Here is a 16,317-nt window from a genome sequence, read left to right on the forward strand (position 1 = left end):
GGAAAAGACTCTGATGCTGGGAAAAGTTGGGGGCAGGAGGAGAAGGGGACGACAGAGAACGAGATGGCTGGATGGCATCACTGACTCTGTGGACATGAGTTTGAGTGAACTCCGGGAGTTGGTGATGGACAGGGAGGCCTGGTGTGCTGTGATTCATGGGGTCGCAAAGAGTCGGACACAACTGAGCGACTGAACTGAACTGAATGATCTGTATACTTTTCAAAGGTCTTTCTATTGAGATAATCATTGCAAAAATGACTTTCAAAGCCTAAAAATTATGCTTTGCGATGTTGTGTCAATTTCTGCTGTACAGCAACACAAATCAGTCATAATTATACCGACATAATTTCCCTCTTGCGCCTCCCTCTCCACCCCCATCCTACTCCTCTGGATCAGCACAGAGCACCAGGCTGTGTTATGTCTCACCAGCTATCTATTTTTACACATACTTTTTTAAACACTTTTAAAATGCATGGTTAGGGAATTCCCTGGAGGTCTGGCGGTTAAGACTCTGCACTTCCACTGCAGGGAGGATGGGTTCGATCCCTGCTTGGGGAATTAAGATCCTGCAAGCTGTGAGTCACAGACAAAAAAATACATTAAAATTTTTTAAAATTTATTTATTTTAATTGGAGGCTAATTACTTTACAATATTGTATTGGTTTTGCCATACACTGACATGAATCTGCCCCGGGTGTACATGTGTTCCCCATCCTGAACCCCCCTCCCACCTTCCTCCCCATATCATCCCTCTGGGTCATCCCAGTGCACCAGCCCCGAGCACCTGTATCATGCATGGTTTTACTGAAATCCTAGCTCATTTCAAACTTATAATAATAGTACTCTTAGAAAGCAGGTAGTGTGTGTAACCCCCATTTAGGAATGGTAAACATACAAGAGGTTAAATTACCTTCCTAGGTCACACAAGTCAGAAAAGATCTAGAACGGTCTCTCAGTCCTAGAGGTTTCTGAGAGCTCCTCTGAACCTCCTGTGGAGGCCAGTTTTGCCAAGGACATAGAAGTCAAAGGCGGCCCTGGGGGCATTTACAATCTGTCTGGCAAGACAAAGGGTAAGAAATATGGAAAGCTTGTGGTCATCCCCTGACACTAATTTTGGAGGCAAAGGAATTCAAGTGGGTGAAAGTTTGTCCCTTTCCAAAATAAACATGTCCTCTGCCTGGGCCCAGAAGATCTAACTCCAGGAGAATTAAGTGACATCATTCCCCTAGTAACATCTGGATCCATACAGGGAGCTACAGGTGACCCAGAATCTCAAGGCTAGTGTTTATCTGAGCATGGAAAATGGTTCAAATGTACACAAGTGGATGGTCTGGGAAAGAAAGAATCAACTTTCACTCACCTCAGACTCCGTGCTGCCAGGGGGCTCTGGTCACCAGGATTTCTCAAGGCCCCATGCTGGCCAGCAGCTGCCATGACCACAGCAGTACCACATGTGCCCATGACCCATCACCAAAATGACCCAAGTGGGAAAACAGCTTGCTTGGAGTTCAACAGTGGCAAAATTGTCATTTTCAAAGGTAGTTTTACTTTGGAAAGGAAAGGAAAAAAAAAGAAAATCCCAGAGAGGAATAGACATGGTGACAGTGTTGTTACAGATTAGCCAGGTTAGATCTCCCTCCTTTCCCTTCCGGAGACCTGTCTGCAGCTGTGGGAGGTAGATGCTAGACCCAAATTCTAGCTCTAGCTAGATTAGGGTAAACGCCACTTCCTGGGCTGTGGGGTGTCTTTGGACGTTCCTTGAGGCCGCTTCCCAGGGACTGCCCAAGGCCCCAGACAGCCCCTGTGTCTGGGCTGCCTGCCCTGGGGTCCGTGGCTCTCCGCCACCTGTGGGCCTGGAGGACAAAGACTCTGTCCACCTGGCTCCAGAGGGGGCCCTTCCTGGGCTGCTCAGACCCACAGTTCAGCAGCCCACACAGAGGAGGTGTCAAACGTGAGCACAGCACTGAATACAGCCATCCTCCCTGGGAAGGGTAGCAATTTCCCAGTCCAACAACCATTTATGGATGACCGAGGGTCTGGGAAAAGAAGAAAAGATGAGACACACAGTTGTCATAATGGGATTAAATTCCAACCCAAGGGCTTTCAGGAGCAGTGGCCTCCCTCAAGGTACCCCTGGACATGGCACAGTAAAGTGACATGCTTGGCCTTTGCTGATCCCTAGTGTGGGAACTTTCCCAGAGACTTGGGATCTCTGGCCAAGGCCCTGCTCACAAATGGCCAGCCCTGACCTCAAGTGCTTCTAAATACCTCTGCGAGAAGGTCAGACCTGCTGGGGGAGGGAAGAACCCTAGCTACCCCACCAGGTGACTCCAAAAGATGTTCTTTGACTACACCTGTCCAAGAATACCAGAGTTCAGGCTTTAGGGAATGGTGTAGCCACATAACAGGAAAGGAGCTGGCCAAGGAACAGTTCAGCTGCCTCTTTGTGCAAGGGACACAATTCCCAGTGATTGGTACAAACTGCCAAAAAGCATGGATACCTCTCTCCCTACAAACAGCGGAGCACTGAATATCCTTTCACAGTGACCAGACTCAGAAGCCTAGAATCTATGATGACAAAGGGCAAGACGGAAGAGGATGAAAGCCCCCATCAAATTATTAGGGGGAAGCAGGCTTCACCATCAAAATGAGACCATGAGATGAGCATCACACACTCATCCACAGAGGCTGATGGCAGCTATTTAGAACACAGCAAGTTGTCCCCTTCTGGTCTCCCACTCTGGACCCCAGGAGGCATCTGTTACCCTCAGGCACGGTACATTCCAAAAAGAAATATATTCCAGAGCAAGCTGGGCACATTTTCAGTTGACTGATTTCCTGAGATGGAGAGGGCATTTTCAGTCTCTGAGGTCATTCTTACAAAGGATAACCACGGTACCCTCCACCCATCCTTTGGTGCTAATGCTAGAGTCAACTGGAAGATAATAGGTGTGCCCTGGGCATCTTCCTTAGCTTCAAATAACCCAAGAGAAGCAGGCATTGCTCTTATGGCCCCAAGGCAGCCCTAAGGTTCCATCACGTCATGACTAAGGTATCATGGTGTCCTCAACTTCTCAGCACCAGCCTGGGCCTGACCCCTTTCTCCCATGCATTTATACAGCTCCAGATTCAGCTCTGGAAGGAGCTGATTCACCAGTACTGGTCTGTACACCCTGATTATTCCTATGTCCCCATTTAACTCCAGCTGTTCGCCCCACTGGAAGACCCAAACCCATCTGCCTATCTAAATTCTACCTAATCTTCAAGACCTAGCTCTTAATGCTCCTCCATTAAACCTCTAACTATTCACAGTACACAAGATCTACTTACCCTTATTCACACTCAATTACTATCAATCTTCCAGTTTGCTCAGTGTTTTGTCTGAGCTCTTTTCGACTTCCTAACAAGACAGCAACATCGTAAAGATGGGGTGAGGACAAGCATTAACATCAACCATCTCGCATGATTTTAAACAAATCAGTTTAGGAATTCTTTCACTCACCAACTAGATTCTAAGGCCCCTGAATGCCTGAGACAGACAGACAGACACACACACACACACACACCGATACAGACTAAAGGCCATGTAAATGCAGGGGGAACCAATGTGCTATGCCATTCTGACTAAGGACATGTAAATGCAGGGGTAGCCACTGTGCCGCACCATTTAGACTAAGGGCCATGGGAATGTAGGAGGAACCAATGTGCCGCAAATCAGGAAGGTTCCGTAGGGCAGATGATTTCTAACAGAGTGGGTACTCCCCTACACACCCTTTCCCACCTGGCCATTTTAAACTTTCACCTGGAGTTAAGTACTTTGCTGTTTGACTTGCACTTGCCTTGGTGTACTGGGCATTCTTAAAGTGAAGCCCAGACTTCACAATACTTGCCTAATGCTTGCATTTGATGTAAAATCATGAGTCAACCACATCTGTCTCTGGTTTTCTGTTTTTTTTTTTTTTCCCTTTCTCTTTTTTCTCTTGTCAAGGAAAATTTAAAAAGGGCTCAAATCTACATGAACAAGAAAAGCACAGTCCAAGAGGCAGGCTTTCCAAGAGACATCGATAAAGCAACTGTATGTTTTTTTAAATTAAGCATGATTTTAGGGACTCAAAATGTGCAAGATGTTGACAAAGCACATAAGAAAATTAGACATCCTTGCCCTTGAGCAACATGCAATGTTGCTGGAAAGACAAGACCACATGAAATGTCATTAGATAACAAGGAAATATAATCAGGCAGGCTCTCTGGCGAAAGCAACCAAGAGCTAGGAAGAAGTGGAGGGGGAGGTGCCCAACAGAAGGTTCTGCAGGACCTGGGGGCTCGGCCTCACGCTAGGAAAGAGGGAGATACTCGAGTAGAGAGAGAAATGGGGAGAACACCTGAGGTGGAGGGACGGGGCTGAGGGAGCAGAGGTGGGAAGGGGACCCACGACGTGGGGTGAGAAAGCCCTGAGAGCACAAGGAGGAGACTGGCATATCTGGGGTTCAGGAGGCTCACTGGGTGATGGGAATGGGATGCCAGGGCTGAAGTGGGGTCCCTTATTGTCAGTGAGATGAACTCCCAATGCTATGTGAACTGCCCTTGGGAAGAAAACTGGACCAAGGATCCATGTCCTCATTCAGGCTTTGAGCGTGTTGGCTAATCCTTGGAAATCTTTAAGAGAAACATGCAAATCCACAAAAGGAACTCCCCTGTCACCCTAAAGACTCTGTGCTCCAAGGACATGACAACCCTGACTCAAACAGGGGCGGCAGCAGCACCATGCAAATCTGTTCTGAGAGGCGAGGAAAGCTAGTGCATCCGAGCAGCCAGGCTCCCTCCCAGCCAGTCACACAGCAGGGAAATGCATGGGGGGAGGGGCTAATTTCCAGAGACTACCAGAAAGTTCAGGAAAGTGGGGCAGCCACACAGTGGACCAAGATTTCCCCCTGACATCCTGACCACCTCAAAGGGCCTCGCCAAATGGGAGGGACACGTCAGCTGCGCTAGGACATGCAGAGCACAGGCAAGGAAGCCCGAACATTGTGAAGGGGCTGGCTCCCAGGCCCCACCCACCACTAATTCCCCTAAATCCTTAGTACAAAAGAAAAGACAGACTCCTGCAGCAAGGCGATACGGTTACTTTTATAGAAGTTTCCTTGTCACCCGTGAAATGTGACCTTCATACTTCTCTTATCTTAATATCTGGATAAACACGTGTTGTGCAAGCACACAAATAAAGGTTCTAAAGGTGAAATGTGGTGTGTCCGGTAACACCACGCAGCTCTTGAACCCAGGCACCAGAAAGCCCTTTCAGCTCCAGAGAGAACTTCTCTGTCTCTACCCTGGGCACCAAAATTAGCTTCATCAACCTCAGCCAGTGCTGGAGTGAAGGCTGCCATTCTAAAATAGTATCTGAGAACTCTTGGAAACACAGAAGAGAAACACAAGGGTATGATAGTTTACAGACACGGAAGAAAGCAATTTCACAGGAGTGCTTCTTAAACCAAGTACAGAGGAAGGAGGCATTGTGTGCTTTATTCTGAAATCTTGATGGAGTGAATGATATTCTTCTAGCTCCCTGAATTCCCCACATGGCATACTTTACATACTGTGATATACTTAATTAAACTTGATTATCTTCATTCAGAAAAACAGTGCAGAGGTCATATGTTCTTTAAAAAGTAGTTATCAAGCGACCTGTGCTTTACTTGCACAGTCCTATTATTTCTAGAACATTCTGCAGACACATCATGTGTCCCACTCCCCATACATTTGACCGTCTGGAATTGATTTTTCAAACTTTGTTTTCAAGTTCTGAAGAATGGGCCCTTGAAGAGACCCTCCCAAGCACAATTTTCTGTTGTTTCCACACGGAATTCATAAACAGAGTGCGTGCACTTAAAGTTAAAGCCATTCTTTCCTACAACTGTGTATGACGTACTTTCCAGGATCTTTCTCAATACTCCAAAGTGTTTCAGCAACAGGAAGTCGTAAAGGTAGGAAGGAGGCCTGTAAATATTTGCTATAATTACTCATTAGCAATGAGAGTAGCTAGTCCTGAAGTCTGAGTTGCCCCCTCTGTGCTTGTGCTCCTTTACTGCCTTGGAGCAGGAGCCCAAGGGGACACCAGGGTCCAGTTCGAGCTTTCACTGCAGGTGGTATGGCTTTCTTCTTTTCACAGCTCAATTTGTCAAACACAAAATTAGGATAATGTGTTGCCCTTCCTTCTCTCTGCCCTCTACACAGAGGCAGTCAGAACAAATCTTATTCCAAGTGGTAACAATATGAAATTTTTTTTAATCAAGAGTAAAATACACATCTTAAATTGATGAAAGTAGGGAAAACCACTAGGCCATTAGGATATGATCTAAATCAAATCCATTAGGATTATACAGTGGCGGTGACAAATAGATTAAAGGGATTATATCTGGTAGACAGAGCACCTGAAGAACATGGATGGAGGTTTGTAACACTGCACAGGAGGCAGTGACCAAAACCATTCCCAAGAAAAAGCAATGCAACAATTCAGAGTGGTTGTCTGAGGGTGCCTTACAAATAGCTGAGAAAAGAGGTGAAACTACACGCTTGTCAATACAAATATAACATTGAGAGAGAGAACTGTCCGGCGAGATACCCAGCACAGTGATCTCAATGATTATTACATAAACCCCACCAAATACCCAGCACAGTGATCTCAATGATTATTACATAAACCCCACCAAAAACACACATACACTTTGATGCATTTTTACAGGGTTTATAAAATGCTTCTGAATAGACTGAGGCCATGTGTCCCCTTATTCATAGGGAACCACTGGCTCCCCACAGTGAGAGGTCATAAGCAAGGAGACTCAGACTGAAAATGACACCAAAAGTGTCAACTGAGGCTGTTTCAGAATTGATGAAGTTCTAAAAGACTCTCACAGTGGCTGCATCCCCAGCAACTGAGAGCGACCGACGCCACCAAGCAGGGTTAGTTACCCTCCAACATTACAACTGTGACTGCAGAAAATGCACTCACTGCCCCACTGACGTATTTTAGTACACAGTTTCATCCAATACAATCAGTAGTCTGTCACGATTCCTAGCACTAACCTCTCAGGTTTGATTTTTTTATTGGATAGTACCATGGAGATGGGATGCAGAAAGTCACTGGAGGAATATAAGAAGAGATTTCTAACAATCCACTTCCTTGGTTTTGTATAATTGGGAAAGTAAACCAGACAGGGGCATGGCAAATCAATATATACATTTTTAGTAGAGTTGTTTTCCTTACTGACACACCATCTTTTCTGAAATAGCTTTCCACGTGAGAAAAGGAACTCTTCCCAGAGTCATTCTCTCGCATAGAAGTTACTTGTAACTTTAAAACCGAAGAATTTTTCCAAGGCGGTGGGGTGGGCGCAGAATGTGTCTCCTAGGAACATGCAAAGGTTCTGATGGTCATGACAGATAAGTTTTGCTGATGTACAAGTGACCTCTGGAAACAGTCTAAGGTGGTTGAGCTAACCGGTAGTCTTAAAAATTTAGGGGGAATTAAAAAAGATCACTTAGAAGTAGGTAACATTCTAGTCCATTCCACACCTGTCTTCTTGACTCCAGAGGGCTCAAAGGGCCCTGTCACTCTTCTTGAGACCAGACCATTGGTGACAGATTGCACCCAATCTCTACCTGAAAGAGCTTCCCTGTTGGCTCAGATAGTAAAGAACTTGCCTGTAATGTGGGACACCTGAGTTTGACCCCTGGGTGGGGAAAATCCCCTAGAGAAGGGCATGGCACTTGGCACTGCATTTCAGTATTCTTGTCTGGAGAATTCCATGGACAGAGGAGCCTAGTGGGCTACAGTCCATGGAGTAACAAGAGTTGGACACGACTGAGTGACTAACATTTCATTTCATTTCTACCTGAAAATCACAGATGCTGTGAATGGCACACCATGCATGGCCACCATACACACAATGATATGCAACTGCCAACATGGATTGCTTCTCTTCTTAATGATATGTTCATACAATTGTGTTTTAGAGCACCGGGGAAACTCAAGAAGCCCTTCGAAGTTCACAGTGCAGAGGCCAATGGTGTGATGACTGTGAAAGCTTAGGATTCATCAGAGAAAGGGTCCTATAAAAATGCACCATACTATTATTACAATGATCATAGCTATTCTTTATTCTCCCCTCCATTCTCTCCTTCCTGTGGTTACAATTTCAAAAGATCAGTAGAGCCAGAGGCTGTTTTGTGCATCTTGATTTGGAGATGGCTCTTCAAAAGTTATGGAGGAAGAGTTTCTAACAGGTTCTTCTGCACAATAGAGTCCGAAGGTTACAGTAATTACTGAATTACTGCCACCTGTTAAGAGTGGGAAGTGGAGGGCTTCCCTGGTGGTCTAGTGGTTAAGAATCTGCCTGCCAATGCAGGGGACACGGTTCAGTCCCTGGTCCAGGAAGATCCCACGTGCCCTGGAGCAGCCTGGGCCTGTGTGCCACAACTACTGAGCTTGTGTTCTAGAACCCGGAAGCCAAAACTGCTGAGCCTGCCTGCTGCAACTAGTGAAACCCGTTTTCCCTAGAGCCTGTGCTCCACAACGAGAAGCAATGAGAAGCCCGTGCACTGCAAGTAGAGAGTAGCTCCCAGTCCTTGCAACTGGAGAAAAACCTACAGAGCATCGAGGAAAACCTATGAAAAATAAAGAGCTTCCAGGGCTTCCAAGCCTGCCCTTCAGATCTTCAATCCTTGTCTGCATGTCAGGGTCAAAACAAGTGATGAGTCACAAAAGAGAAAGTAATTATAATAATTATAAATACAACAGCAAAAGCAGTTATCATTTATAGAGTAGTTGCCACAGGTCTGGAATGGTATTTATAGACATCTTAGATAAGGCAAGGTGGTGTGGATCACTGGTTAAGAGTAAAGGCTCCAAAGGCATTTTGCCCCATTTGAATCTGAGCCTTGGCCATAGGCCATACTACCTATTTGACCTTTGGCATCTTGCCTTTCTATGCTTCAGCGTTCCCATCAGGGAAATGGGGATAATAACAGGGCTTATCTTATGGGTGGTTATGAGGATTAAAAGAGTTCATGAATGGAAAGTTCTGAGGATGGTGCCTACACAAACAAGACTGGGGTATTTTTGTTTTGTCCTACTGCAGATATAATCAATATTAAGGACACACACATTCCTAGTATGTAAAAAGACCTCCAATAACTGTTTGAGGATGGTGGAAAATGTGAAGATAAAATTTCACGGCCATTCTAAGAAGCAGTAACAAAATGAGCCACATGAGAACTAAGCCTGTGCAGGGCACTGGGCTCCCCATCCCCCCATTACCGAGGGCAGACGTGTGGGTGGACAGGCAGGTGGGTACAGGTAAGGTTAAGCCACGCTACAGAATTTTAACTAGATGCACATGCCAACCTCCTCCCCCACCTCCCAGACAGGGAGAAACACTGGCGGTGCAATGTGGACCTCTCTGAGACCTGAACAGTAAGATCCTGACAGGTAGGGCAATCACCAAATCAGACATCCAAGAGCGAGGGCTCACCTTCTCCAGATCACAGAACTTATGAGAGGCTATCAGCGCTGAACTGACTTCCCTTGGGGGGAACAATACTTATATCCCTAACACTAGCAGCCATTCAGAGGCTCATGGACCACCCTCTGAAGCCCACTCACAAAGCCCAGATTAAGACACTCCCTCTCCCTTCTTGGTCTTCCTAGAGTCTAGGCTGTCTCCACGATTACCATTCATGGGACCAGAATCTCCACCCCATCACTCCCAGACCCCTGCTAGGTGCCTCCCTTCATGCCCCTCACCAAAGCAAGTGTGCAAAGAATAGCAAACATTCAACTCTGGGGGCCCTTCTGTCTATGGTGTTGGAGACTACCCCAGGGATACTCTTGAACCCTCTGCTTCTCATCACTCCTGACACTGACTGACCTTCGCTCAGGGTCAGTCTTTATGCTGGTATCAGGGCCTCTCCTGTGTGATTCCAGGGAAAACTAGGAACCCATTCTCCCACTCCCAAACACACAATACTTTTCAATAATTATGCTTATATGTGATTAAGAACTTCTTTAGCTTCAAAAGGTTTTATCTCAATAGAAAAGTGACAAGCTGCCAGCTACCTATATTTTTAGGTAAGCTTCCTTGTGTGTCCTCCCCTCCCCCCAAACAAACAACCTGAACACCACGACCACATCCCTTATTCCTTAAAGTCTCCTCAACATTTTATCCAGAGAGGGAGTAGGTGTTCCATACACATTCACTTTCATATTGGTTTATATCATGGTATGAATAGCAGAGTCAATTTCCATCATGACACTAGATATTAGTACTGGGAGAGGGAGGATAAAGGGTACTGGGAATCCTAGGAGCAAACACTGCTAACTTCACAATATTGGCAAAAGCCCTACCTGCTATGAACTACAAACGAAGGTCAGTACCAAAAACAAAAGGGAAGATATGTTAGGCTAAAACGAAAAGTCATGTTGGTATGGGCCAGAACTGAGGGGGAAAAAAACCAGTACTACTGGAGAGATTTCCTGAGAAGTGGAAAAGCCTAAATCTTAAGATAATTAATGACAGCAAATAGTTTCAAATGTATTGGGCTAAAATCCTGCAGTACTAAGAATTATCTAATTGGTTCTGTTCTATTTGTAAACATTTTACAGAATAGATTCCTAGAACACTGAGGATCACCCTACACAGAGAGAGAGAGAGAGACAGACCAACTGATTTACATTTGAAGTGAATTAAACAGCTTCGTCTCATGGTTTTCACTCCTAGTGAAACTGCCAACTTTATTCAGTACAGGAATCAACCTAGTAGCCTCTTGGATGTCTCCACTGACATGTAGTTCTCTACTTCACAAAGTAATTTTCTCCACTGGGGAATAGTCCTTGCATAAAACTGTAAGATTCCCATCAGCAATACTGAGAAAACCTGTAGTCACAGCATTCTTCTGAACTTCACGAAAGCTGTGTGAGTTAAATTGTATTCACCTGAACCTGTACTGTGTTACATCAATTTCTTATTACACGGAGTAATGCAATTGGAAAGAGAGATCAAATGTTAAAGGAATGTTACAGAAAATATATTTACATTGAGAAAAACTGCCCAGCAGTATTTTTGCCTTTAGATTTGAAAAAGAGGTGGACTTTGATTTCACTTTAGCAGAGGAACAACCACATCCAGGGGAGGAGAGGAGATTTCGGATCCTCTTTCCACGGAGGCCCCACACTCAGCAATAGAAGCCTTCTGGGAAGGAGCTCTGAGCTGTCTAGCTTTGGGAATGGACTTTGATCCCTGAGCATCCAAGGATCTGATTTACATTTATCCAACTCACTCTCCAATCCCATGTACCTAAGAACTTCCAGTCTATTTTCTCTTTCAGGGAAAGGACTCAGAAAATTGTCTGATCAGGAAGTGAGTAGCCCAGACATTTTCTAGCTCTTCACAGTCCAGGAATCCTGATTAAAAAGACCTTCACTTCACTCCTGACAGGTGAGTGCAGAAAGTGAGTGCAGCACCCTTAGAAAGCTTCGGTTTCTGGCCATCTCTAATGTCAGCAGGAATGCCCACTACCACTAAAAGAGCACACTTTGAAACCCCCTGTCAAGGCCAGCCAGACGTTTAGAAAGTAAACTCTTTATTATTAAACATTAACATCTTCATCGACGCATGAATGTTCTGGAACAAAACAATCCTGCCCACTTCTTGAACGCCTGTTGTTAGAAGGAACACTGTGAATGTTCCGTGCATCTTGCATTTGAGGGAAGAAGAGACTCTGCTGAAGCAGAAGAATCACATCTTAAGAATCTATACACGGAATCCTAACCTGAAAGCTTCATATGGAACTTGTGGAGAGAGGCAAAGCTAAGGATCACCATTTACATGGCACATCAACTTTCAATGCATTGGTTCACGTATTTTAATCATACCTTGGTCCTTCAAGGAGCCTAACCCCCAGCAAACAGAGCCAGACTAGAAAAGTAAATATGTCTCAAAACACTTAGCCCAACATGAATTGGACAGGCTCTCACAGGACTCCGGATGGTGAGGGACACAAATGTTTGCCCTGCCGGTCTGCGACATAAAAACCAAGGCAAGTCGCAAAGCAGACAGGCAGGGCCACCGGCTCTGGCCTCCTAGACATCTCACAGGCAATCCCCACAGTGTTTCTTAAACCTGCTGCTCTCGCGAATAATTCAGAGCCTGATTACCCAACTTTTTTCCAGCTCCGATTCTGGCTCCCTCTGCCTCTAACAAAAGAGACACTACAGTCAGGTATGTCGAAATAATTTCTTCCCAGCTCCCAAGTTTCTTGAAACGATTAACATATGTAACAGCACAGAACCCGCGCACAGCCGCGCGGGAGAAACTGACGCTTCACACATCTGTCAAGACTACCGTCAGGCCCCACCTCCGCTATTGCAACATTCGCCGATAGGCATCACAGTTGTAAAATGTACAATAAGTTCCCTCACCGGCTCCGGAGCCCAGCGTGCGCGCAGAGGAGCTGACTGTAACTTTGTTTTTTGACTGTTCAATCATTGTTATTGGCAGGCTATAATGGGCTTGCAAAATGCGTTGGAATCTTAAAATCCCTTCCCTGCTTCGCTGCCCTTCAAAGACAGAAGACTCCAGGGCTGCTCCGAGGCCTCCGGGGGCGCGCGCCCGCTGAGGTCTCCGGGGCCCAGATCGGCCGGGGCAAGACTCCATTAGCCATCTCAGGCCTGGGGGCGCCGCAGTGACGCAGGAGGGGCAGCTGCGGCCGTAAACTCGGAGTTAGGCTCAATCCCCTCCCCTTCTCCCCTCCACCCCCGGCAATCCGGGAGCAAAGGGCCCGGGCGCTCTGCCAGAAAGGGCGCGATTTGCTCCCGTTTATCAAACCCTTATCGGTGCCCCGAGGTGGGAACCGCCGCTTTCGACCAGAGGATACACGGTTTCTGGCTCCGGTCCCGAAGTTGGAACACGAGTAAATCGACCCAAGTACTGAGCTCTTCCGGCTCCCGGGTTCGAGGCCGTTCACGCCGGCCCATCACGGCTGGGTTCCTCATCTCCGAACCACCGCAGAGCCCCCCAGCAGCTGATCTCTGGAGGCTCAGATCCTTCAGCCGATCCAGCACGCGTTCGATTACAGTTCCCCGCACCCCAGCCCCGCCAGCCACCGTCGAATACTGGGCCGAGAGCTCCAGCCCGCTGGGGCGGCACAAGTGGAGGTTAAGAGGAAAGGGGAGCCAGGCTGCAAGCCGCGCACGAGGCAAGGTGGCAAGGGGGTTCCCACTTCTGCGCGCCACGCCGTGCGCTCTCACCCTCGCCAGGAGAGGGCAGGAGGGCAGTGAGAGTTGGCCCGCTTTGCCTCTCACCCAGTGCCGAGAGGCTGGCGAGGGCAGGCGGGCATATCGTGGCTGCCCTTCTCTGTCCTCTTGGTAGAGAGACACCGGGACCTGCCCGGAGTGCCCGGTGTCGCCATCCCCTCTCCGCACGCGAAAACAGCTGCTTCTGCGAGACAGCCGGGCCCACTACCTAGTCTCCCGCCGAGGCAAGCTGCGGGATCAGGAAAGGGACTTCTCCCAGCTTCCGTGGGGTCTGGAGCCCTGGAGTGGGTCCCTTCGCTGCGCCCTGGCAGCTCTGCCGGGGCCCGTCCCAGCGCTGCGTTTTGCCTCCTGCCCCTTGCCAGTTCCGGGAGGCAGCGCGGGCAGAGCTCATCTAGAAGAACCCCACGGGTCCCGTTTCTAAGAGTGGATGCTGCCCCTCAAGTGGGCCGTGAGAAAGTCGAAAGTTGACTTGAGCGAGTCAACCAAGAAACGTTTCAACACGCTGGCCGCGTGAGTTTGGTGCGGGGTTTGGAGGGGGATGGATTTTGGAAGGTACCTCGGGAGCACCTCCGACCTTTAGGGCCATTTCCTGGCTTCGTTGTCCGCGCAGATTCCCGACTCCTTCGGGCCACAGAACTCTCGACCGCGAAGCCGGAGCGGCGCGTCCCGAGACTGGACACTTGCGCTCTCCTGCCAAACCTTCCAAATCGATCCCTGGGTCCTCAAAGTCCTTCCCAGCGGCGGTCCCGCGGAGCCCCGCCACCCCCACTCCGGACCAACTCCCCTGCAGGCTCGGACGCCCGCTTACCTTTTCTTCTCCTTGTCAGCTGTCATTGTCGCTGGGGCCCTTTGAGGCTCCGAGCACCTGAGCTCCAGGGCCGGCGGGGGCTGCAGCCGCTACTTTCGCTGTGGCTTCGCCCACTCCTCGAGGCCCACGCCGATGTGAAAGGTGCCAGGTGCTCGCAGGTCCCGAGTGTCCGCACGGTCAGGTGGAGCTGCGGGCTGCAGGCTTGGTGCGGGGGCGGGGGGTGCAGAACGGAGACGGGGAGGAACCTGCACCGGGAGGCGGGGTCGGGAAAGGAGTGGAAGGACGCTGTCAAACGCAAAAAAAAAAAGGGGGGGGGGGCGGGGGGCAGCGAGCAGGGGGCTGAAGTTTCCTTTTCCTTCGAAAAGGAGTCAGGAGTCGCTTTTCTGGGTTTTCAAAATACAAGAGGTGGCTTGAAAACGACGGGAGTTGGCAGAGTCCGCGGCCGGGCAGACGCGGAGGCTGAGATGACCATACAGTCTCAGGACACTGCCGAGGATTGTACGGCCGCCTCAGGAAAGCTGGGGCGGGAGGCGGCGGGCGCCGGAGCTGTGCGTCGGGCCGCTCCCGAATGTCGGGCTCGCGGGGCTGTCAGCCCACTTTAAAAACTCCGGCGGCCGGCGGGGGTGGGGAGGGCGCGAGGGGCGCGGGCGCAGCGGGCGGGGGCCGGGGGGCGGGCACGCGCAGGCAGGCAGGCCCCGCCCCGGCCCGCCCGCGCCGCGCGCCGGGGCAGCCCACGGCGTCCCGGCCAATCGGGAGGCGCAGCCGCAGCCTGTGCCCTGACCCCGGCCCGCCCCGCTGCCCCCGCGCTCTGCTCGGCCGCGGCCCGCCCGCCCCGCCTCCGGCCTCTGCGGTTAGCGAAGTTGTTTATGAGGTCGGCGGGGTGGCGGGAGGTAGGTGGGACTCCGCACCGAGGAGGCGCACCTTGGTGGGGCTAAGCGGCAGCGAGGACTGGGTTTCCGGGGGGTGCTTGCAGGAGCGGCTGTGCTCCCGTAAGCCGGGGTCCCCCCACCTCTGCCCTGTCCTTGGGACCCGGGTTGAACCGCGAGCGCCCAGGGTCCCGCGCTTCATAGAGCCGGTCGGCGAAGCGGCGCTCCCGCGTCCTTCGCCCCGCTGCCTGTCCCATCGGGCCCGGGTCGGGGGGTAATTCCGATGTCCCCAAACGTTGCGCTCTCGGCTGGGCGATGTGTTTTTCCGGCAGAACGCAGCTAGCTTAGCAGTCCCGAAAGGGAGAGGCAGGGAGACCGATCACTTGTGCCTGTCGGATCCAGGGAAACAGTGTAGTGAAACTGAGTTACTGCTGCCTCTTCTCTTCTCTTCTTCCTTCACCTGGCAAGTCGGTTACCTGCAGGGTTGCGCCGAGATGGAGGGGATGCCTGATCGAAGGTCCTTCGGGCGGTCTGGCTTGCCGCGCCCAGCTCCCAACACCTGGCCACCACCGCGCGGGTCCGGGCCAGTTCAGAATTGGAGAAGCAGTCTGGCTTTACAGCGTGATCTCGGGATAAGAGTTGACAGCGTGTCCTCAAATCGCATAATTTTAGGGCTGCCCAGTGTATCTCCGCGGTCCAGTTGAAGCCCTGGTAACGAAAAGACTGCAAGTGTAGGGAGATCAGAGGTCCAGGGGCCGTCAGAGCCTAAGGTTTTCCAGCTGCTCTTTCGGCGCTGCCAGGGACCCGCACCCGCTGAGGATCCTCTGCTCTGTGCTGCCGCTGACTGCTCTCCCAAGAATCCCACCCCATTCCCTACCTACATGGCGGCGATCCAGCAGGGATATTTCTGGAAGGGACAGGAGGATTTTAATCTTTGAAGCTCATTTGAGAAGGGCGCTCGGGCTTCACAGGTGTGAGCTGAAGAGAAAGCAAGGGTGGTAGAACTGGTCCACCCTGGGACCCTAAGCCTTGCTGTTCCTTTTTCCCCCTTAGCTTCCCCACATTTTATACAAAAATAATCTGTGTAAGGCACCTTCAGTACTGTTAGGTTAAGTGAAATAAGCCAGTCACAAAAAGGCAAATGCTGTGTGATTCCACTCTTGAAGTTTCTAAACTAGTCAGATTCATAGAAGAAGCAAACCAGAAGGGGGTGGTGTGAGGGATTCATGTTTAATATGTATAGAGTTTTAGTTTTGCAGGATGAAAAAGTTCTAGACGATGAACAATGTGAACGTATTAACAATACTGAATTGTATGCTTAAAATGGTCAAGGGGGT

The 16,317-nt window shown here is 49.5% G+C and overlaps 1 protein-coding gene across 1 annotated transcript in view; it reads right to left on the bottom strand.

The window, feature by feature from the left end:
• The window catches only part of EPAS1 (endothelial PAS domain protein 1), a 94,247-nt gene extending 79,539 nt beyond the window's left edge, over positions 1–14,708 (bottom strand). Inside the window, exon 1 of the mRNA XM_055400849.2 lies at positions 14,115–14,708. Coding sequence (XP_055256824.2) covers positions 14,115–14,140 — 26 coding nt within the window. The 5' untranslated portion in view covers positions 14,141–14,708. The remainder of the gene's footprint in view (positions 1–14,114) is intronic.
• Positions 14,709–16,317: the final 1,609 nt, after the last annotated feature.

This window comes from Moschus berezovskii, chromosome 11 (assembly GCF_049115385.1).
Source record: "Moschus berezovskii isolate FMDL1 chromosome 11, NW_MosBer_1.0, whole genome shotgun sequence".
Taxonomy (NCBI): domain Eukaryota; kingdom Metazoa; phylum Chordata; class Mammalia; order Artiodactyla; family Moschidae; genus Moschus; species Moschus berezovskii.